Source organism: Salmo salar, chromosome ssa02, assembly GCF_905237065.1.
Source record: "Salmo salar chromosome ssa02, Ssal_v3.1, whole genome shotgun sequence".
NCBI lineage: Eukaryota > Metazoa > Chordata > Actinopteri > Salmoniformes > Salmonidae > Salmo > Salmo salar.
The window spans coordinates 37,376,107-37,397,652 of NC_059443.1; the positions used below are offsets into that span (position 1 = coordinate 37,376,107).

At 41.5% G+C, this 21,546-nt stretch overlaps 1 protein-coding gene across 5 annotated transcripts; it reads left to right on the forward strand.

Annotated features, from left to right (window-relative positions):
• Positions 1 to 366: 366 nt before the first annotated feature.
• On the forward strand, positions 367 to 18,132 carry LOC106582214 (ADP-ribosylation factor-like protein 4A). Of its 5 annotated transcripts, none has more exons than XM_045703392.1 (3): positions 386 to 881; positions 1,145 to 1,245; positions 2,264 to 3,700. In XM_045703392.1, exon 3 carries the CDS (start codon positions 2,361 to 2,363, stop codon positions 2,961 to 2,963), a length of 603 nt encoding a protein of 200 aa, XP_045559348.1. In that variant the 5' UTR covers positions 386 to 881; positions 1,145 to 1,245; positions 2,264 to 2,360; the 3' UTR covers positions 2,964 to 3,700. The 5 variants fall into 5 exon arrangements, 4 of the variants coding, with proteins under 4 accessions (XP_045559348.1, XP_045559350.1, XP_014020552.2 ...); XM_045703394.1 differs by having other exon boundaries at positions 1,160 to 1,245; XM_014165077.2 differs by having other exon boundaries at positions 417 to 434; positions 675 to 1,245.
• Positions 18,133 to 21,546: the final 3,414 nt, after the last annotated feature.

Genomic DNA, 21,546 nt, shown 5'->3' on the forward strand with positions numbered 1-21,546 from the left:
TGTCTAACTCCCACCTATCCTTTCTTTGAATTGGTGGATACATCTCATTATTGTAATCCTTTTAAAAATATTTGATTAGGGTCGTTAATGTCAACCGCCTGTATTCAATGGCGAGAGATGCAATGCAAAAGTTGCCGGGATGTCACGTGTCCTACTTATATCAGTACACTCGTGACAACTTAAGCATTACAAAACTTCTATTCGATCAAATAAACCTCATGTAGCAAATAAGTCTTTAATTTTTTGTTGTTGACTAAATTTGAAACTCATTTACCTCCGTACAAAAACTCCTTGCTTGGTGAGCGAAACAACGCCACCTGCTGTAGGGAGGCAGATTTTCTCTTCCTCTGTCTGTACTCACCGACTTCGACACTTTGTCAACTGGTTTGATCTGGATGGCGCGCTTTGGTCACGGCCACATGTTTTTCCCACAGGTGCTTGCGCTTAGTAATTACATCGTTCTTTGTCTAATATCTTTCTTCGTTGAATATGTATGTGATATTATGTCCTGATGTGTTGAAATGTATTTTCTATTTGCTAGTGATATTGAAACGAGTGAAGTATTGATTAGGCTATTGAGTGAGATATTTATTTAAATTGAGGAAATACCTGTTTATGTGTATTTTGGATTATCCCAGTGTTAAGGGTTGTGCTATTTTTTTTTACTTTATTAGCCTCAGGTGGCTCATTTTCGGGAAAACTTAGGCTGGAGTGGCATGTTGTCCTAGCTGGGGCTCTGCTCAACTCAGCTGTGTGAGGAATTGTTGGCACTCTGCCTGCCTAAAAAGAGGCTAACTTTCTGCACCTGTACATAAATTCCACCATGTTGGGCATTTTGCCCCTGATTCCGCCGGACTCCTTCACAACCCCCTGACAAGACGGTTAGTGCTATCGGGGAACCCTGGGACGTCCCTAACCCGTACTTTCACCATTTTTAAATGTAAACTTCAATGAGTTGCTATTCAGAAAAACTTAGCCTACCGTATTTATTATGAATTCAAATGAATATAACACGTATCATATATAATGAAGATTATTTCAATAGATACCGGCGCGGGATTAGAATTTATACAATTAATCATGTGATTATTGTCATTATAAAATCAGTATGCGTGGGATATATTTTGTACTATTGACCAATCAGTTTGAAAGTAAACAGATATGGACGCATCAAGGGGCGGCGCTGTTTAACGTGCAGGAAATCCCAAAGCACATGCGACACGAACACAGCAACAAAAAAAAACGGTAAGTTAGCCAATTTTTTTATAGTTCAATAAGTTGTTCATTTTAATACATTCGTATCACAAACTATTTTGTGACTTTTCTTTAGCTTTTTGTTTATTTTTACTTCGACTTTTTGCGAATATAGGCTTACATAATGCTTGGCTTGCTATGTTATGTTAATAACCATTTGTAATGATTATGTTTTGGTTTTGACCTAGCCTACTATCAGATACGTTTTATTTTAGGCATTGTTCATGTTGCATTCTATTTATTGTGTAATGATCGTATAATAAATATATTGGCTAGAATAATGACGTTACAGCAACAGGTGATGGGCGTGGTTTGAATGGATATATTATTGATGGACTTCTCCTTAAACCAATCGGGTGCTAGAACATGAGTGGAGTTTTCCACATTTTGCACTGCAGTATTATTCTATGGGAATGAAACCGTATAGTAAAATAATAGGACGCTGCTGACGGCGCGACAGTCATCGGAAGCCCTGGATTGTGAACATTGGAAAACATGTTACTGGACGTCGTGAACACAGATCCGCATATTCAGAGTGGATAGATGTAAGTGATGCCCTGCACGAAAATGTCTGGCTGAACGGAACGGATGTAGCCTATGATAAAGATTCATGCCGCAATTTGAGAGCCTGGTTTCACGTCAAGTGACGTTACTGGCTGTTTGCATCTGTATGCCTATCGACTTAATATTAATTTACGCGCCTATCCTTGGAAATAGGCTTGTGCATTGCTGCCTGCTTAAAATTCAAGTGTGTAGCTTACCTTGACAAAGTCCGGTATTTCTGCATGGTATTTTCATTTGAGCCTATATAATTGAGGGTGTCTAGTGAATGTCATATGCATTTTGCAGTACTCAGGTCAAGTGCTGCCCTCAATAAGTGAATAACACCTGGATAACTGATTTGATCACCTTCATGTAGTCTATAGGTATTCTGTGATTTAAGTTTGTGGTAGACTTATATTTGTGTCTGATTTTTGCTTGGCTAAAGTAATATTTGTTTTGTTTTTAGGTCATTGCTGCAATCCAATTTGAATATAATCAGTGCCAATCATCGTTGTTGAAGTGGACCAACCCTTTTATTCCACCTGTTCCCCACATGAGAAAAGATGGGGAATAGATTATCTGAACCACAGACCTTCCTCTCGAGAATCCCCTTCTTTCAGTCGTTCCATATCGCCATTTTGGGACTGGACTCTGCAGGTAAAACGACTATCCTGTACAGGTTGCAGTTCAATGAGTTTGTCAACACAGTGCCTACCAAAGGCTTCAACGCAGAAAAGGTCAATGTGTCTTTGGGCGGCCACAGGGCGGTGACCTTCCATTTCTGGGACGTGGGTGGTCAAGAGAAGTTGCGTCCATTGTGGAAGTCATACACACGCTGTACCGACGGAATTGTATTCGTGGTGGACTCTGTAGATGCCGAACGCATGGAGGAGGCTAAAACAGAGCTCCATAAGATCGCCAAGACCGGAGACAACCAGGGAGTGCCACTGCTGGTGGTGGCTAACAAGCAAGACCTGAGGCACTCTCTGAGCCTGGCGGAGATTGAAAAGGCGCTAGCGTTGAAGGAACTGGGCCCTGGCACGCCTTGGCACCTGCAGCCCACCTGTGCCATCATAGGAGACGGACTGAAAGATGGCATGGAGAGACTCCATGGCATGATCCTTAAACGGAGAAAGATGCTCCGCCAACAGACGAAAAAGAGATGATCAAGCAGTGAACTGAATCTCTTGTTTTAAATGAAGGACAAAAGGAGATGTTCTCGCACCTGGGTGTATATAGGAATTCTCCCACAGGCTTGGCACACTGAGTTTTATCAGTCAATGTTAAACTGTAGGTTATCGTGTCTCAGACAGCAAAGTCTCTTGCTTCATCTTCAGTATTTGTTGCTTTTTAGTGGTTGAGAAAGCACTATGAAGGTAAAGGATTTGGGGTTTATGATTTTATATAGCAATTTTTAAGCTGTCGTTACAAAGAATGGTTTTGATCCTTGGTATTAGACCATTAGTAATGGCTACTTCAAAATTGAACACCAAAATGACAAGTTTGAAGAACAGAAAAAATAAGTCACTTTTCTCTACAAAGGTTAGTGGAAGGACAACAAACGTGGTCTTCCTCAAAGGGAACTTTTGAACCTTGTAAAGAGTGCCTAAGCTACTTTTTAATGTACCATTTTGTATTTTTTTTTAATAGTTTTCTTTCCTTCTCAAAAGGAAGGTACGGTCTTGTGCTACTTGTCTGTCTAGTGTACCTCTACTGTTTGTAAATGCACTTTAGATGACCTTTTTTGATGGAGTTTACAGCCTTGAGGTTTCCCAATAGAGCTTATTACACAAAGAGTTAGTTGCTTCAAAAGAAGCCAACTGTACTGGGTCCCTATTGGCCACATGGACAATAGATGGGATGTGTTTCATGTTTTCATCTTTAATAAAGCCTCTTTACAGCACTGCTTTTGTTTTGTATGAAGGATATTGCTATTTTGATTATTTGTCATTCTAATGTTTTTAGAGAATTTCTGCAGATCTGATAAACCTGATGAGATGTGTAAAATGTACAGTTGAAGTCGGAAGTTTACATACATTTAGGTTGGCGCCATTAAAGCTTGTTTTTCAACCACTCCACAAATTTCTTGTTAACAAACTATAGTTTTTGCAAGTCGGTTAGGACATCTAATTTATGCATGACAAAGGTAATTTTTTTTCAACAATTGTTTACAGACAGATTATTTCACTTTTAATTCACTAGGTCAGAAGTTTACATACACTAAGTTGACTGTGCCCTTTAAACAGCTTGGACATTTTCAGAAAATGATGTCATGGCTTTAGAAGCTTCTGATAGGCTAATTGACATAATTTGAGTCAATTGGAGGTGTACATGTGGATATTTAAAGACCTACCTTCAAACACAGTGCCACTTTGCTTGAGATCATGGGAAAATCAAAAGAAATCAGCCAAAAAAATTGTAGTCTGGTTCATCCTTGGTAGCAATTTCCAAATGCCTGAAGGTACCATGTGAATCTGTACAAACAATAGTATGCAAGTATAAACACCATGGGCCACGCAGCCGTCATACCGCTCAGGAAGGAGACACGTTCCGTCTCCTAGAGATGAACGTCCTTTGGAGCGAAAAGTGCAAATCAATCCCAGAACAACAGCAAAGGACCTTGTGAAGATGCTGGAGGGTACAAAAGTATCTATCCACAGTAAAACGAGTCCTATATCGACATAACTGAAAAGCCACTCAGCAAGGAAGAAGCCACTGCTCCAAAACCGCCATAAAAATGAAACATTAATAGAACTGTTTGGCCATAATGACCATCGTTGTGTTTGGAGGAAAGGGGGAGGCTTGCAAGCCGAAGAACACCATCCCAACTATGAAGTACAGGGGTGGCAGCATCACGTTGTGGGGGTGCTTTGCTGCAGGAGGGACTGGTGTACTTCACAAAATAGATGGCATCATGAGGAGGAAAATTATGTGGATATATTGTAGCGACATCAGGAAGTTAAAGCATATTTCCAAAGTTGTTGCAAAATGGCTTAAGGACAACAAAGTCAAGGTATTGGAGTGGCCATCACAAAGCCCTGACCTCAATCCCATAGAAAATTTGTGGGCAGAACTGAAAAAGCATGTGCGCGCAAACCTGACTCAGTTACACCAGCTCTGTCAGGAGGAATGGGCCAAAATTCATCCAACTTATTGTGGGAAGCTTGTGGAAGGCTACCCAAAACATTTGACCCAAATTAAACAATTTAAAGGCAATGCTACCAAATACTAATTGAGTGTATGTAAACTTCTGACCCACTGGGAAAGTGATGAAAGAAACAAAAGCTGAAATAAATAATTCTCTCTAGTATTATTCTGACATTTCACATTTGTAAAATAAAGTGGTGATCCTAACTGACCTAAGACAGGGAATTTTTACTAGGATCAAATGTCAGGAATTGTGAAAAACTGAGTTTAAATGCATTTGGCTATGGTGTATGTAAACTTCTGACTTCTACTGTATGTCCTCTGATTCTCATATTTGAAAGAAACTGAAGTAAATCAACAATGATTTTTGGTTGCTCATGCTCACACTTTGTACTGATAGATAATGAATCTCCCTTATTTCTCTTTCTGAAAGTAAACAAGACGCATATGATTGAGGTGATGGTGGTTGAGTGTTTACTTGCAGTGTGATTATAGGGCCTGGAATCATTTGATCTTTTGTGGAGCCGAGAGGACCAGCAATGCAGTCAGGGCAGTCTACTCTGTGCATGCCAAGCCAGATGACATACCCTGTACAACAGGCTGGGGCTGGGGAGGCAGAGCATTTTTGTGATTGGGGAGAGGCTGTTGTCACATAGCTCAGTGAAGTGATGCCTGTTGCTCACCCATCCCTTCAGAACAATTGTAACCTTGTGCTGTAGAGCAACAGGGGGAGCAGCAGTTGACCTACTAAATATAGTCCTATATTTGCTCCTGTTATTCTGTTCTTTCCAATGCTCCACTTCAAGTGCAGAACTATCTCTTTGTTAACATGATGTATTTGACAAAATGATTAGATTAGTTTTTGTAATGGTCCTGTATGTTATAGATGCCATTTCACTGTCCTTTTTCCCCCAATTCAAATGATATTAATAATGTTAAACCTACACCACATTTAAAATGTCTGTCTTTGATTGATATGCATCAGGTTTTAAAGAAAGCCAGTACGTCCTCAGGTCCAAAAGGTAATTTTGAGGTGTCACTCCTCATCTGTGTTGAACAACTCCCCTGTTTGTTTTCCAAGGAAGGAAACCCTGTTGGATGGCAGCAACATATTCCTGCTATTCCCATTTCCTACTCTCCATTCTAGGAAAGGGAGGTTATGGGAGTGAGTGTGAGTCTGATCATGGGACTGGTCGCCCCTTATCCCTGTTTTGGGGTCCGATCCTGATACATGCCTGGTGGCAGGGTCTCTTCCTTTGATCCTCTGATGTAATTCATTTGGGATTAGGATTGGACATAGCTTTGGAAATCCTTAAACTGGTTTCCTTTCTCACACTTTGCTTTTGCTAACTCAATTATAAACTAACATGTAAAAGTAATATTCATGGCCTGTAATGGCCCGTCGTCACATGATATCCCTAAGTCCAACTAGTTTCCTGGACACCTATTAGGTGGGGGTTTTATTTGACCTCTTGGCCCTGGCTGAGGTCAACTCTGTGACGACAGTAAGTCCCTCTCCTCAGTAACAGGATCACTGTAGGAAAGGCATTGTCTCACGTCTGCGCTGGCAACTGCGTGTCGCGTTAGGAAGACAATTGTAGGAAAGGGAGAAAACCACTCCTCATTCCACTACTCTACTAGCTAACCTTGAGATTAGGAATGTCGTGCGTCAACTCACTTTCTCAACGTGCAAGAAAATGTACATCGTCTTTCTTCTGGAGCAAGTCGGAATAAAATATTTTTGTGGAAATATTTCCTCTACCTGTGTAGTAAAAATATATTTTCTCTAACTGTATACATTTTCAAGCTGTGTACACTGTGCTCAAGGGAAGTAGCGATAATGCATACTCCTCTGCTGCTCATTATGCAGGGTTATATCAGGATTCATCTTTCTTTTTCCTGTCTTAGCGAGCGAGTGGCCTATTTACATGTGAATTCTTCCATCGTCCTAGCAGCCTCTCTGAAAGTAGGGTGAACGGGGCCACCTGCAAGGGGAAGAAAAGGGGAGGGAAAGAAAGACAGAGAGCTCTAGAGAAGCTTGCTCTTGCTCATCTTTGGTGTAAGGAAGCTCTCTTTCCATTAATCCTCAGAGGCATGAAAAGAGAGACTGAGAAAATGTGAACAGGACAAGATGAGCGTATAACAGGGTTTTACCGAATTTAGCCCTGAGGTGATTTCATTTGGCCTCCCAAGTTTTCTGAGTAAAAAAACCACTAGCAAATCAGCTCCAAGTGATTTTAATTTGGAAATCTGTTCCAAAGTATTCCCACGCATAATAGATATATGTGATCGTATACAAATGTAAGCAAGGTTTGAAATTATTATGTTTTAGTCAAATATATCAGTTTGGGCTTCAAATTTGCAGTCTTCAAATGATTTGTCATTATTTTCTGGCCTGACTATCCGCTCAAGAAAAAAATCAGCCTGTGGCTTAATGTAGTTTATGATCTTTGGCATATAATCTATCGTTGGTTTCTAACTTTCTGAATCATTGTTCCTATTATGAATATGTTCCTAGAAATGATCATTTAATATTCTGGGTCTTGGAAGTCATGGGAAGTAAGACCAATAAACATTGTGTTATCCTTGCTGTTGTTGCTTGTGGGGATTATTTTGATAAAATATTGCTCAGCTGGTTTGGATATCGTGCTGGCAACGCCATCGCTATGAGTTAGTTCATTAGCTACTCACTGAATGTGAATGTGATTTTATTATTCCTATCTGGGCTGTTTTGCAATGCGTAGAAGTCAGTGCTGCCTGCATGTCCATGTGATGGCATCCCTTGCCTTACTCTGTGTGGAAGGCTCTGTGAAAGGCTCATTGTCAAGGTGATGATTGCTTTGTCAACTCTTGTCTGTGACTGAGAGGGCTTGAATGTTGGCAGCTGTGATCTGAATGGGAGACTGTCTATGTGAGAGATGGGGACAGAGAGAGAGAGAGAGGTAATGTGTAGATTACTTTGTCATTCTCTCTGCCATTCGGCCATACACACTCACACTCACACACTATATATGTATGAAAAAACTCCCGCCAGTCTAGTCATTGTGAAGCACAAGCCTGTGAAATCTGGCTTTCAGTCTCATTTGTGCATGAAGGATTAGGACAGGGGCAGACTGAAGTCCCCATAGCTTTGTAGTGGCTCCATTGTCTGGTGGCAAACGTCAGGGAAAGTTGTGACCTGTAACGCAAGGGTTCAACTCAAAGGACTGATTCTTTCGGTGAGGGGGATGCTGAAAAATATATATTTTCATGGAGGCAGCTCAAATCTAAATAGGCTAGTTGTGAAGTATTTTGTTCACTTGTTGTCTCACCAACTTGTTTACTTTGAACTATGTTTGTGAAAATTGACACATTGTTTTGTCCCATTGATTTTCAAATCAGCCTGTCATAAGGATGCTGGGTCTAAAATGAAGTTGCAATCCATGAGAGGGTTCTTTTGAGAGGTTTGTGCAATGTGCCATACGATACAGAGTTAATGCAGTTGCCCCTCCTGACTTTGTTCTCTTCTTTGTCCCATTGCATTTCATTCTTGTTCCATACAGTATGTCAGTAATGTCATATCTAATGGATGTGATTGTAATCACATAGATTATGGTCCAAACTGTTAAACATCAGTGTGCAGAAGAAAGTTTTTGACAACTTAACCCTAATTGCTAATGTAAGTCACCCAGGATAAGAGTGTCTTCTAAGTGACTAAAATGTAATTCCATTACATTCCAGTTGTAAGGGGTAGATATCTCAGAAATGTCTCTATTTCTGTACATAGAAGGTTGACATTTGGCAAGCCTTTTTCTATGAGACTCTGGGGGCACCCTAATATCTGCAAGGTAATTCAACAGCCGTGCCATAAAGACTCTTTATAGGAGGAGTTAATTAACTACAAAGAACATTGGGATTGAATAATGGAACCAGAAGCTTTTAGCAGAGTCTAGGAGGGGTCGTATTGATGTTGCCCAATCATTTACGCCCACCACCGACTGGCCAGGGGGCCTCAATCTGTTTCGATTGCCGTGGCACTCAGGGATGGCCCTCACTGTAGGAGCCCTTTGCTTTCAGGCCGAGGCTCTCTGCTTCGGTACTCTGGTGTACGAATGCGCCATCTGCCCCACTGCCACATTAAAGTCAAGATAAGAGAGCAAATGATTGGGTTCAGTGGAGTCTGTGTTTCATGGGTCTGCACTCAAGCATACCCTTTATCTTTCTCAGTGTCTCTCTTTTTTTAATGGCAGTAAGAGGAGATGTCTGGTTAATCTATCTCCCTCACTCTGTCCTCAGCTGTCGGCATGGAGAGCTAGGAACTGTTAGCGGGCTGACAGAATCTCTGAGAAATAATTACATTATTTTCAAACCCTTATCTTACAAGGCCAGGGCTTGATGTGTAGGCTACAGCTAGCAATTTGAACATTAGGGTTGTGTTTGGCTTTGAAGAATGTTGTTTGACCAAAATGTGTGTGCTAAAGTTACTTGCAAGAATGGTCCCACTGAGCAAAGACGTCAATTCAACCTCTATTCAACGTTGTTTCCACGTCATTTCAATGCCATTCAACCAGTGTGTGCCCAGTGAGGTACTTCGAATTAAGTATATTGATCTGTTCATAGTAAAGGTTTCATGGTTGAGCAGCTTAATCAGTTTTGAATCACAGCTATGATATGTCAGCTAGTGAACCCAAATATACAATATTACAAAAGACATGAACTAGAAGGATAGTGTAGGTTTCATATGAAGTAGACACGGGACGGGACCCCTTACTCTCTCTCTCCACAAGTGAAACCTCATGGGGCGGTTATTGCCCTCTGACCCCCTTTAGTCATAAATCAAACTAAATGAAAGTCTGGATCCCCAGTGCGTCTGGTGCCCCACCCCTGGTAACAGACCCTGGCCCTGCCGTTGCCCCTGCTCTCCCTCTGCATTCATCACTGCTTCTCTCTGGTGTGCTCACTCATCTGTGTCCAACACACTGGAACACTCCTGTCTAGGAAGGCACAACAGGCTGCAGGGAAACCCTGTTATCAGGAGGAAGCAAGGGGATTCTTCTTTTCTTCAACTCAGGTTTCTTCAGATTTTCTCTCTCTCTCTGTCTCTCTCTCTTTCACTCTGATGGATCATATGGCAGCAATTACTGTATGTTGCAGTTAAGCCTCATATCACTTTCTCCCACTGTTTTCATGAACCCTTCACTCTCAACTCACCCCAAATTCATCAAGCATTCTCCCCTGTTTGGAGTGAAGGCCAAATTAGAGTTATTTGCGAGATCACCACAGTACGTATGTTAATATGCTGTTTATCAATGACTGCTATTTGATAAGTCACAATCAGGATGATACCAAAGAATAATGGACAAGTAGCAAGTTGCTAATTAATTGAGCCAATTTAAGTTGAGCAGAACAATTGTGACCTATCCAGTGTGAAGACATCCAGTATGTTCAGTGTTTGCTTAGAAGCTGCTCTAATGCACTGAGGGACGTGAAGGACCTGATAAGCTAAAGGGGACTCCCTAGTAAAGCTGTGGTTTTATCTCCCTAGATATGGCTGATAATCCATTTTAAAGAGGGTAATCCTATCGGCATTACTGGTGATTTGCTACGTCTGGACATGTGACCCAAACGCAGCTCTCTGACACCACTGACCAACACTTATATATGAATTCGACATGTTCAGTATGTTGTAAGCTGTTAGGTGTTGTTCTATGAATTAGACCCAAGACCTTGAACACATCTTGGTTTGTCCTTGATTGCAATGAACATGCTAATCCATGCATGAACAGTCCAACAAATATATACATTTTTAAGGCCTACTGTAAGAATAGGTAGAACTACAAGTGCAGCAACGTGCAGTGAGAGGACTGAGTGGATCGTGATGATCTTGCCTAATGTAATTAGACTTGGCATGCTAAAATGGACATGCGTCCAACAGTTGCTGCTCTGCCAACCTGAGACGCACAGAACTCCTTGTGATCGTTATGGTCGTTTTCCCTGTTCCTTTCTGTGGAAAACCATGAGGATTTTCTACTGCACAGGTGCTTCCTGTTCAATCTGTTTCCTGCTACTGCTATGGTCACAGTCACTTCCCTGCTTTTTCCTCTCACCACTTCCAATTAAGGTCAATACTGTAGACATTTTCTAATGCCTTTACGCAAAAGCGTTTGTATTTCTTGAATTGATATACACACACAAAGAAGTATATTGGGCTTTCTTACGCCATAATTGTCACATCTGAACCATAGAAATACAATAGCTCTATTCTATTTCATGTGTTCCTTATAACCAATGAACGTCCCATTGAATGAGAGAACGTCAAGATAACTTGATAAAAGTTTAATTCCTCTGCCTCTTTGAAAGGGACTTGACTCTCCGCAGTTCCATAAGAAGCTGCTCCGCCCAGGCGCCCACCATGGGATCAAACAAACAGATTCCTTTGAGCAGTACTTTGTTACAGAAATGAAAGCACAGCGATAATGACTTTGTGATGGTAGTTGAAACTCTAGCTGAGCCTCCCAGTGCCAGATCTGAGGCTGTGGACTGGAAGCTCATTAGCAGGATATCTCTCTGGCTACACTGGCTGAACACAATGTAGTTTTGTCTCTATGCAGTCCGGGTCTTTGATACACTGAGGCCCTGTGCTGAGAAAGACAATCTGACTCAGGATGGAGACACTTCAAAGAGGGCTGGCTCCACCTTTACCTCTCCCTGAAACCACAGAGGACAGTTAGGGGTTGTCCATCATCCACGCTCATCAAGGGCAAAGCCAGTCCGGTACCTATCTCCCCTTGAACATGAGCTCAATAGAGATCGTAATTGTCATACAGATATTCCACTAATGCAGGTGCATTTCATCCTACATATGTGGTCACAGATGATGATGACAGATGCAATACCACAATTGTGGAATCTGGTACTTCACCTGGATGATTTGGGAAGTTTTGATCCCCCGCTACTAACACTTCACTTCTTCACTGGAAGGCTGGCATGCTTGTTGACGTTGATCTTGAAGTGTGGCCCACTCGCTCTGGGCATCACAATAGCCTGGCAGGTAACTGGAAAAGTTTGAATGAGAGGAAAAGTGAATGATGCAGAAACAGGAAGGCAATTGGCTAGCAGATGGCAAGAACACTAACTATCTGTCACTGGGGACAACATCCCATTCCATACCGCTTGAGGTGTTGTTTATGTTGTATTCTGAGCTGTGGACCTTAAGACCATGACAATTGGCATCTTGATTACTCAGACAGTAATTGTGCAAATGCTGTTATTTAATGCCAAAGTGATTCTGCATATGTCTGTTCTCACAAACACCCAGTAAAGAATGATAATTGTATTGAGTTGGGGTCAGCAAAAACTTTGATAGAAATTTGAAGAAAAGTACAAGCCAAACCCTCTAAAACCCCATATTACTCACAAAGAACATACATGTTTGTATTTGTTGACACTTTGCTCACTCCTTGAGTTCAACTGTCTCCTTGTCCTCACAATGGACCCCTCTGGTGGGAGAATGCATGGCGTGGGTGGCTGATTTTGTGATTTGGACTAGCTCTGCTCATGACCGGTTTCACTAGAGCAGGTGCTTCCTTGTACAAAATCCTCACCAGCTGCAGAGCACACCGGTCACTGAAGGAAAAGAAACAGGCATGTGGAGAAAGGAAACTCTCTTGGCAGGAAAAGCCATTGCACATAATCCCTCATCAGCTATTGTTAACATCAGCATCCCAGCGTTTTTGTCATGTGAGGGCATATAGATGATCAATGATAGAAATACAGTGCCGTTTTATTTTGGCATAGAATGTGACATTGTTGTGGACTTGCTGTAAGTCTGGAAGAAATATTCATGGTCTGTCATGACAATAGTCAAGTCCACATTTCATCATTCCTAAACAAAGCTGTAAGACCAGTATATAAGGAAGCAGTCTGATTTTGAACCACTTAGGGAAATCCCTGTCCACATACCACTCAGATTCCACACCGTCTATGATGCTTCGAGCCATTTGAATTTCTACTGTGCCATCAATTGTTGCATACATTAGTGGATGGTGTCCTATTTCTGTACTGTTGCTAATGGAGAGAGGGAGAATGTGGGCTGGTTTTGTTCCCCCATCCACTGTCCTGTCTCACAGTAGGGGGGGATACCCATTCCCCCTTTTCTCCCTCTCTCCCCATTCTCTTCACACTCACCCACTCTACAGGCAGAGAGACAAGCGGTGCTACAGGCTAGGGAAGTAGGCCATAACCCAGCCAATAAAACACGTGTCCATGCAGAGCACATGAGGTTGGTGGCACCTTAATTGGGGAGAACGGGCTCGTGGTAATGACTGGAGCAGAATTAGTGGCATGGTATCAAATATGTGTTTGATGCCATTCCATTTGCTCCGTTCCGGGGCATTATTATGAGCCATTCTCCCCACAGCAGCCTCCACTGATGCAGAGACAGAGCTAGAGATATGTGTCCTACCTGAACTCCAATACAAAGAAAGATATTCTGAGCCTCAGGGACCTGAGGCACTCCCATGGTCGTAAAGGAAGGGGTGGAGTAAGTTTGTGTGATATTGTGATTATAGAAAAAGGATCACCTTCACACTACAACAGAGAGGTCACAATGAGGATTGTGTTACTAATCATACCCAATTTACCAACTAGCCAAACATTTGTTGAAGACGGTTTATTCGCCATGGACACAAGACGTGCTATGGTTCTCAGTTATCTAACTAACCTTTCTCATGACATTCAGCAAATCAACAACTTCCTCCTGGCGCGTATAAGAACGAGCTTTCTCCAGAAATGGGGATGTCCTTTCTGACGGATTGCAGGAGGTCTCCCTAAATGAACGTTTGAATTATGCAGTGCAACATTTTGACAGGTCAGAGTATAATTTCCTGTTAACCCAATCACTGGACATTTAGATCTATGGGAATGAGGCTCTGTGGCTCACATTGTGGACATTGACCAATTGAGATCTGTCAGCTTAATGGGAAAGACAGTAAAGACAGTAGATAATAAACAATCTCAAACTGGTTTATTGCATTTTCAATACATAACAAGTCTGCCCTGTAAGTTTAAAGGATAGTCAATGCTCACAATGACTTGGTTTAGTCATTCAGAAGCACCTCTGTGAAAACAGCCCTCCCTCTAACAGTAATGACCAGCTACACCTCGTAAGCAAACAAGACTCCATTCACTATGAGATAACCCGCCGTGACGTCATTAAACAAACAGAACCTCAAAGTAATAAAACTCTTCCCGGTGTTTTGTTGACGTTGTCCTTACCAGTGGGTGTTAGACTTTGACCATTGTGGATGAGCTAACTCTAAACCCGATGTTTTGTGCCATGCAGTCTAACACAACAGTCATTACATGTAGTCATGCTAAACATTGACTCCTACAGGTACCTACCTGCCTGTGGTGCCATTCAAAGATAATATTATACAGTAGGCCTCTGTCATTTTCAGCTTTGCCAAAATTACAGTTGTCAGTATGGTACTTTTGAGTGTAATGACCCAGGATTAGAACATCAGGTGTGTGTGTGTGTCTGTTCTGTGTTGCGTGTCCTGTTCTTCCCATTTATTCTACAGTTTATACATTCAGAATGTTAGCACTCGTGCATCATTCTAGAAATCATCATCACCATGATAACCATTTCTAAGTAATCTTTTGACAATACATGATGCATTATGTTTATCACATCTGTAGGCCACTGACTGAGCAAAACAAAGGTTACTAGACAAGACTGTAAGGAGGCCATCTTATGTGAATCAAGTGCAAAACCAGCTATTTTGAGGGTTTGTGTGTCTTCTGTTTTTTGTTGATCATTGGCTTGGTTCTGTGTGTACAGTTGTTTGCGTGTCCACTTTCTCACTGAGTGTCTTTCTTTCAACAAGCAGCTCATGACGTCTGTGGATCACATGAAGGAGGACAAGTGAAAAGAAAGTCCAGGAGGATCAAAGGAAAGAATGGAGGAGAAGGTTACAAGTGACAGTGAAGAGGAAGGGGAAGATTACTACAGAACAGAGGGAGAACGGATGAAGAAAGCAAAAGCCGCCATTGTGTCAATATTATCAGCAAGAGAGGAGAAAACAGAGAGGAGTAAGGCGGCGATGGACAGAAAGGAACAAGAGATGGAGAGGATGAAGGAAAAGTGGGAGAAGTTACACAAAAGTGAGGAGATGGTCTTGGAGGGATTGGAAGTGGTCAGAGAAGAGAGCGAGCAGTTAAAGGAAGAGAGAGAGCGGATTCAGACGGAGAACATTCAAAAGGAGAAAAAAGGCAGATTGCGAGAGGAAGCGATGATCTGAGGAGACCAAGAGTGCAGGCGGTGTCGTACAAGCAGACGTTGGAGAAAGAGGGAGAGGTGTTCAGGGAGGGGAGGTTGGAGATGAAGGAGCTAATGGAGATGCTACTTGAAAAGGAGGAGATGCTCAAGGAGAGAGAGATTAGTTTAAAGAAAAGAGAAAGATGGAGGAGAAAAAGATGAAGAAGGAAAGGAAGGTCATTGACTTGGCACGTATGTTTATGAGTGAAGTGTTAAAGGCCATTGAAAAACAGCGGAAGAAGAGAGAAAAAGAAAGGGGGCCATTGAGGAGAGAGATAGAAAGGATGCTTAAAGAGAAGGAGACAATAAAGGAGAGGAGCTAGGAGGAAGGAGGAAGAGGGGCAAGAGGAGGAGAGGGCGAGGAGGAGAGCGATGCGAGTTAGTCGTCACTCATTCTACTGAATCGCAACATAAAAATATGACTTACTGTCACATTCGTCGTATGGAGTAGACCAAGGCGCAGCGGGAATGTGTATGCTCATCTTCTTTATTATGAAGAAAAACCAAAACAAACACTTAATCAAAACAACGACGAGAAAACAGTCCTGTGAGGCACACAGCTACACTTACGGAACAACAACCCAGAAAAACCCATAGAAAAACACCCCTACTAAATAGGACCTTCAATTAGAGGCAACGAGGAACAGCTGCCTCCAATTGAAGGTCAACCCAATAAACTAAACATAAAAATAGAAAGACTAGAACGAACATAGAAATAACTAACATAGAACATTAACCAAAAACCCCGAAACACATAAAACAAACACCCCCTGCCACGTCCTCACCAAACTACAATAACAAATAACCCCTTTACTGGTTAGGACGTGACACTTACAGCATTAAACGAACGCAGCATGAAATTCCTTAACCTTCCACTAGTTCAATGTTAAGTTAACAGTAGATTCTTATCATCAAGAAATGATACTTTATTATTGTGGACTGAACTATAGCATGCTAGTTGCTATCCCTGTTTTCTGAGATATGCTTGCCTGGAACTATAATGCTTCAGAGATATAGTTTCCTGGAATTTGAGGACTTCCAATGGCGGCCTTTGTTATTGGTTGAGGTGTATAAAAGCATAGTGGTGAAAGGCTGTACCATAAGCTACATTCTACAGAGTTACAGAAGAGAGAGGTGTGAGGACTCTGTGGCTGGTACAGACCGTGTGGGTCAGGTGGGGTGAGGGTAGGGAGTGCATTGTATTAAATCACTGCTCTGAGTTGCCCTTAATTAAGATCTAGAATTACTTTACGCTCCCTTAATTCAGTATTTGCTAGCACGTATTACAGTGCACAAGACTGACCTTAGATTAGCAAATGACTATAGAGAGCAGTGTTTACCAGGACTTAATTATTAGGAGTGGCACTATGTGGATACTTCCACCTGCACCTTAAAATAGAAATGTTGCTTATAGCCCAGAAATTATTCATAGTGTGGGTATCCAGTTATGTCTTCCCAAAATGGGCGTCAACATGTCTACAGGCCAAACACTCCAATAGGAGGTCGATAGTCAAGTTTAGGAACGCTTCAAATTGATCTTTTCAGGTGATGCGGTATGTAGGCTATACACTGAACATTCGTTATTTAGTGTGTCCAGTTGAATGGATTCAGCACTTACTTATAACTGAAAAGGTTTGAGATATGAAGCAAGCTATTTTGCTCATTTGTGGCTTATGAGGCTGTGCTGTAATACTATAATATCTGCTGTAATACTGCAAGATTCCAGTTGTATGTGGTACATTAATATGAAAACCCCCTTAAAACTGGGTTAAACCATTTAATGGTTTAATTTCCCCTTCAAAGTCATATTTTGGCTATCTTTAAGATGATCTCATGGGGTTAAATCATTGAGTAATGTGTTCCTATATTTGCATCAATCCCCCATAGACTACATATCCTAAACCCACATTAACTATGGCCAAAACTCCAGACCGTTCACTTCATACATTATTAATGACTTTAGAAGACATCCAATTACAGTGTGTGCTCTTGGAGTAGAGGGGCCAGAGGACTAACATTAACTGTGGTTTTTCACAATAAAGCTTACAGATAAACTTCTTTGATATGGATGCACTGGGGAACTGGGAGAGAGTCAAATCAATAGCAGTGCAGTGCAGAGGAATTTATCATTCAGCAATTACAACCAAACCATACATTCCCACTCTTTTGGTTTATGCCAAGTGTCTGGAGGGAATGTTTCTACTGTCAGTAGGAGGAGAGAGGGAAGAGAGAAGAGAGAGAGAGAGACTTCTAGGATCTGTGGGGGGTAAACATCTCTGAGTGCTATAGGGAGATATATTTGAGAAATGTGTTTTGTTGAGTTCTCATGCAGCCCAACCTCTCTTAATGCTATTCTCTTAAGGCAGCTTAGTAAGGGGATAGCAGAATAATATTTGGTGCCTATATGGAATTACCCTGTGAGACTTTGGGGAATAATCTACTACCAATATTTGTTTTTTGAAAGGGGGAAGATTTTTTATTTGAATGCCGGTTTCACGGTTTTTCAGTTGTAATCAGAACAATTTCAATGGCTTTATTCTTTTGAGCTTATTTTCAACTTTAACAACCTCCTTTCATTGCCTTCAGGGTCTGCACAGTGGGGCAAAACGGACCTGTGAACTTTAGGCATGAAATTAGACTGATGAGTTTAAGTTCTTCACAGCAAGTCCTTCACAGCCCCTTGCTGTATTTCTGGTATATATTGCCATATGTAGCGTTGGCTATAATTAAAAGATACATGCAAATAGTAGAAATATACAGTTTTATTAGTTTGTGTTATTCTGTAAAAGTTGTAAAAGGTTTAGTTCACTATTGTACAACTTGATTTTAAATGGTTCCTCACCCTGAAAGTAGTCTATGGGCCAAGAGAATCTATAATTCATGGATAAGTTTTCTTTAAACAGCCACTACAAACTTCAGCTAACTTTAGCCACCACAAATAGACTGTTAGCTTGTGGTGGCTAAAGTTAGCTGAAGTTTGTAGTGGCTGTTTAAAGAACCATGGATTACACTTTATCCGGGCCCATAGGCTACTTTAAGGGTGAGGAACCATGTAACATAAAGTTGTAAAATACATATTAAGAGGGTTGTTGGTTTTCAGCCCAGTGGGGTTTCAACAGTAAAGGCCGTTATTTGATGCTAAACTGCCCTCTAGTGTAGAAAGGTGTGGCTGCAGATATTCTGTCAGGTCCCACTTTACAGTAAGACCAGGATTCAATCAAAGGAGCGTTGTCGACATACACGCAGCACTAGACTTTTAAAGGTAAGTTACAATTGAGCCGACATCCCAGTGTTTACCATGAGTATGATCTCCGTGAACATCAGGGGAATTGCCTTCAAAAGGCACATTGCACTGCGCTTGTTGACGACGTGCCTTTGATTGGATCTCGTCCTAAGTGTCCCTAATATACCTATATTTACATGGTACTGCTTACATAGACAGATACAGTATCATTACATTGTTATACAGTTTTTTGATATAGTTCTCACCATGTAGAGTGACTGCAAAGCCTCTGTGGTGACTAATCCCCATACATCAAAATAGTTTGATATTCTGATTTCATATGATCAGTTATCAGTGTCACAGCCTTTCATACTATTGTCATGTGAACGGCAGGGTTCCTGATATTGTGTTACTGTAAACTAGCTCTCTTCTTGTGTAGTGTTAATGAGTGACTTTCATTGTTTTTGTTAGTGTGTCACAGGGATGTTCCCTAGCACCTAGCCCCCACACCCATCCCCTTTAAAGTGCTAGCAAGTGATTCCTACTGTTCTAATCAACACTCTGCTTAATTGGCAGCATGAGCTCTCATTGTTGTACAGAGTTGTCTGTACTTTGTTTTCCCGTTGTATTACGGATGTCTTTTCAGAGCATCTCAGCCCGTTATTTTCATATCATCATCATCGTCATCATCACTGTGATCGTTATTGTAGTCCTCCGTCATACATCACAGCACAGTGGCACCTGACTGATGGTGAAGTCTTTTGGTTTTAGCCATCAAACATTCAGCAGAGGGTGCTATTGCAGCTCCTATGAACACTGAAGAGAGCCCTCAATGGAGTTTTACATGTTGATGTACATACAGTGTGTCTGTCTATTTGCCTGTCTGTCATTCTGTATACTATGTGCTTTAGGCATGTACTTTTGGACACTTCTATATTATTCTCTGAAGTGTGTAATATTGTGTAGAGTTAACTTTGAAGAGCCCAAAGATAAAACGTTTGTTTTTAACCAACATAAGTCAGGGCCACTGAATACAAGCGCTCTGCTCAAACAAAAATGGTCATTTTAGATATTTAACCATTATTATCTACTTTTGATATTTCCCCCTTGACCAGTAATGATGAAACCAAAAAAATGGGTAATAACAGGCCATACATTGTATAATGTAAGTCATTCTACCAAATTTGACTTTCCTAAGCCCTTTGAAACTGCTTTTCTGTTGTTGTTTTTCCTCGACCTGGCACTGTGGCACACCACAGACCGCAGTAACACTTTGCAGTTTGCTCCGTGTTCTTCTCCCACAAACAGCAACACTTGAGAGAGTACATGGGCGGCAGCAGCGTTCGCAGCTGCTTTGTATGCACGCTCACAGTCGCACGCCGGGCCGTCAGTATCTGCGAGCGGTGTGATTAATTAACATCCAGTTCATAACCCCCCAAATTAGCGCTGGAGCACATAGGCTAATGAGCTGACTGTGAACCTGGAGGATACAATAACCACACCTCATCTATCAATACTGAACTTTCTCTTAGCTAAATAGGCCCAGGCATGACTTAACTGAATCTCTCTCTCTCTCTCGCTCTCTCTTTGTCAGTTTATACATCATTGACCATAGTAAAATACAGTTCATGAAATGGCCCATGCCTTTTCTCTCATATCCTATAGCCTTGTCTGTCTCACAGGCTGGTCTTTCTCACCCATTCACCTTGAGTGACCATACCTGGCCAGTGAGCTCACCAGTCTCAGCCAGAGCCCCGACCAGCGCTGTCAGTGTCAAGCCTAGTGGCAGTGACGACAGCTACACAAACATATACGATGTAGTTCTTATTTCTTTCAAACTACAACCAAACCAAATGCATTATTTTGCCATTCAGTCACAATCTCCTGATGGTTTTCGGGTGGACACGAAACAAACATGTTACCTAGACAGAGCAGAATACATGTAACAGTACCTCGTTAGCTCTCAGAGACCTCGCTAACAGCTAACCCACTTGGCCTGTAAGCCACATGGTCCCATCCCGAGCTGCCGGCCGCTGTTGCCGCAGGTGATGATGAAGATGTTGGCACAAGCAACACAGACTCAGGTGCCATCTCCAAGGGAACCAGCATGCACTGTGACAATGTGATCACCTCTCAGGCGACTGACACCTGCTAACCCCAGCCTGCGAAGCTGCCTAACTGGAAGCAGACTGATAAGGCTGTTGTATGAACGACACAATGCCTTTTATGACAGGTTATAAAAGGTCATGACAAGGGAGATGAAGACAAAGGTTATGGTAAAAAGACTGCATACGCTACTTTATGTAGGAAAGACTGTGGGATACTTTATGTAGGAAAGACTGTGGGATACTTTATGTAGGAAAGACTGTGGGATAATATATGTATGATAATTGACTTAACACAAAGTTCTGCATTTGATTATTATTATCTCATTATTGCTTCAGTTTAATGTTTAAGATGTTTTACTTGAGGGATTTTCCTTTAAACTGTGTTGACCTCAGTTAGTATATAAAAATAAAAGTCGCACACTCCATACACGGTAATGTATTAGGTAAAACACTAACGTTTGGGGATTATTGTGCCTTCTTCAGGGTTAGCATGACACTTATGTAGGCTGCATATTTGGCAATATCATAAGATGTGAATTGAGTTTGTAAGCTTTTCTTATATGATGATGACATATTGTAAAGTTTTCTAAGTTGGAGCTGAAATATAGGCTCTTGAGCTCCTGGGTAGCTCAATCAAGTTAGACTGCAATCCTCGCTTTATTATTATTCAACATTTTCCCTCTTTGATGTTGATGTTTCGGGTTCATCCCTCCCAGCTAAGTACTGTACACACTCCAAGCTTTTTCATATTTAGGTGTTGTCCCCCTGAAGCAGCTGTTTGACAGGGCTCAACTCCATGTAAACAGCATCAACTTTTTCTTTCCTTGTTAAATCAAAGGAATACAGCCATGAAATACTGCTGGCCCATATGAAACTTATTACTGTATTGTAAAAATCAAGCATAAAATGTTTATACTACCAGAAACCAGCAGTATTTTGTAAAAGGACACCAGTTTATTCATAGACATGTTGTT

Bases quoted from the DNA above. Each gene is read 5' to 3' on its own strand.
- LOC106582214 (XM_045703392.1), top strand. From the start codon at position 2,361: ATGGGGAATAGATTATCTGAACCACAGACCTTCCTCTCGAGAATCCCC.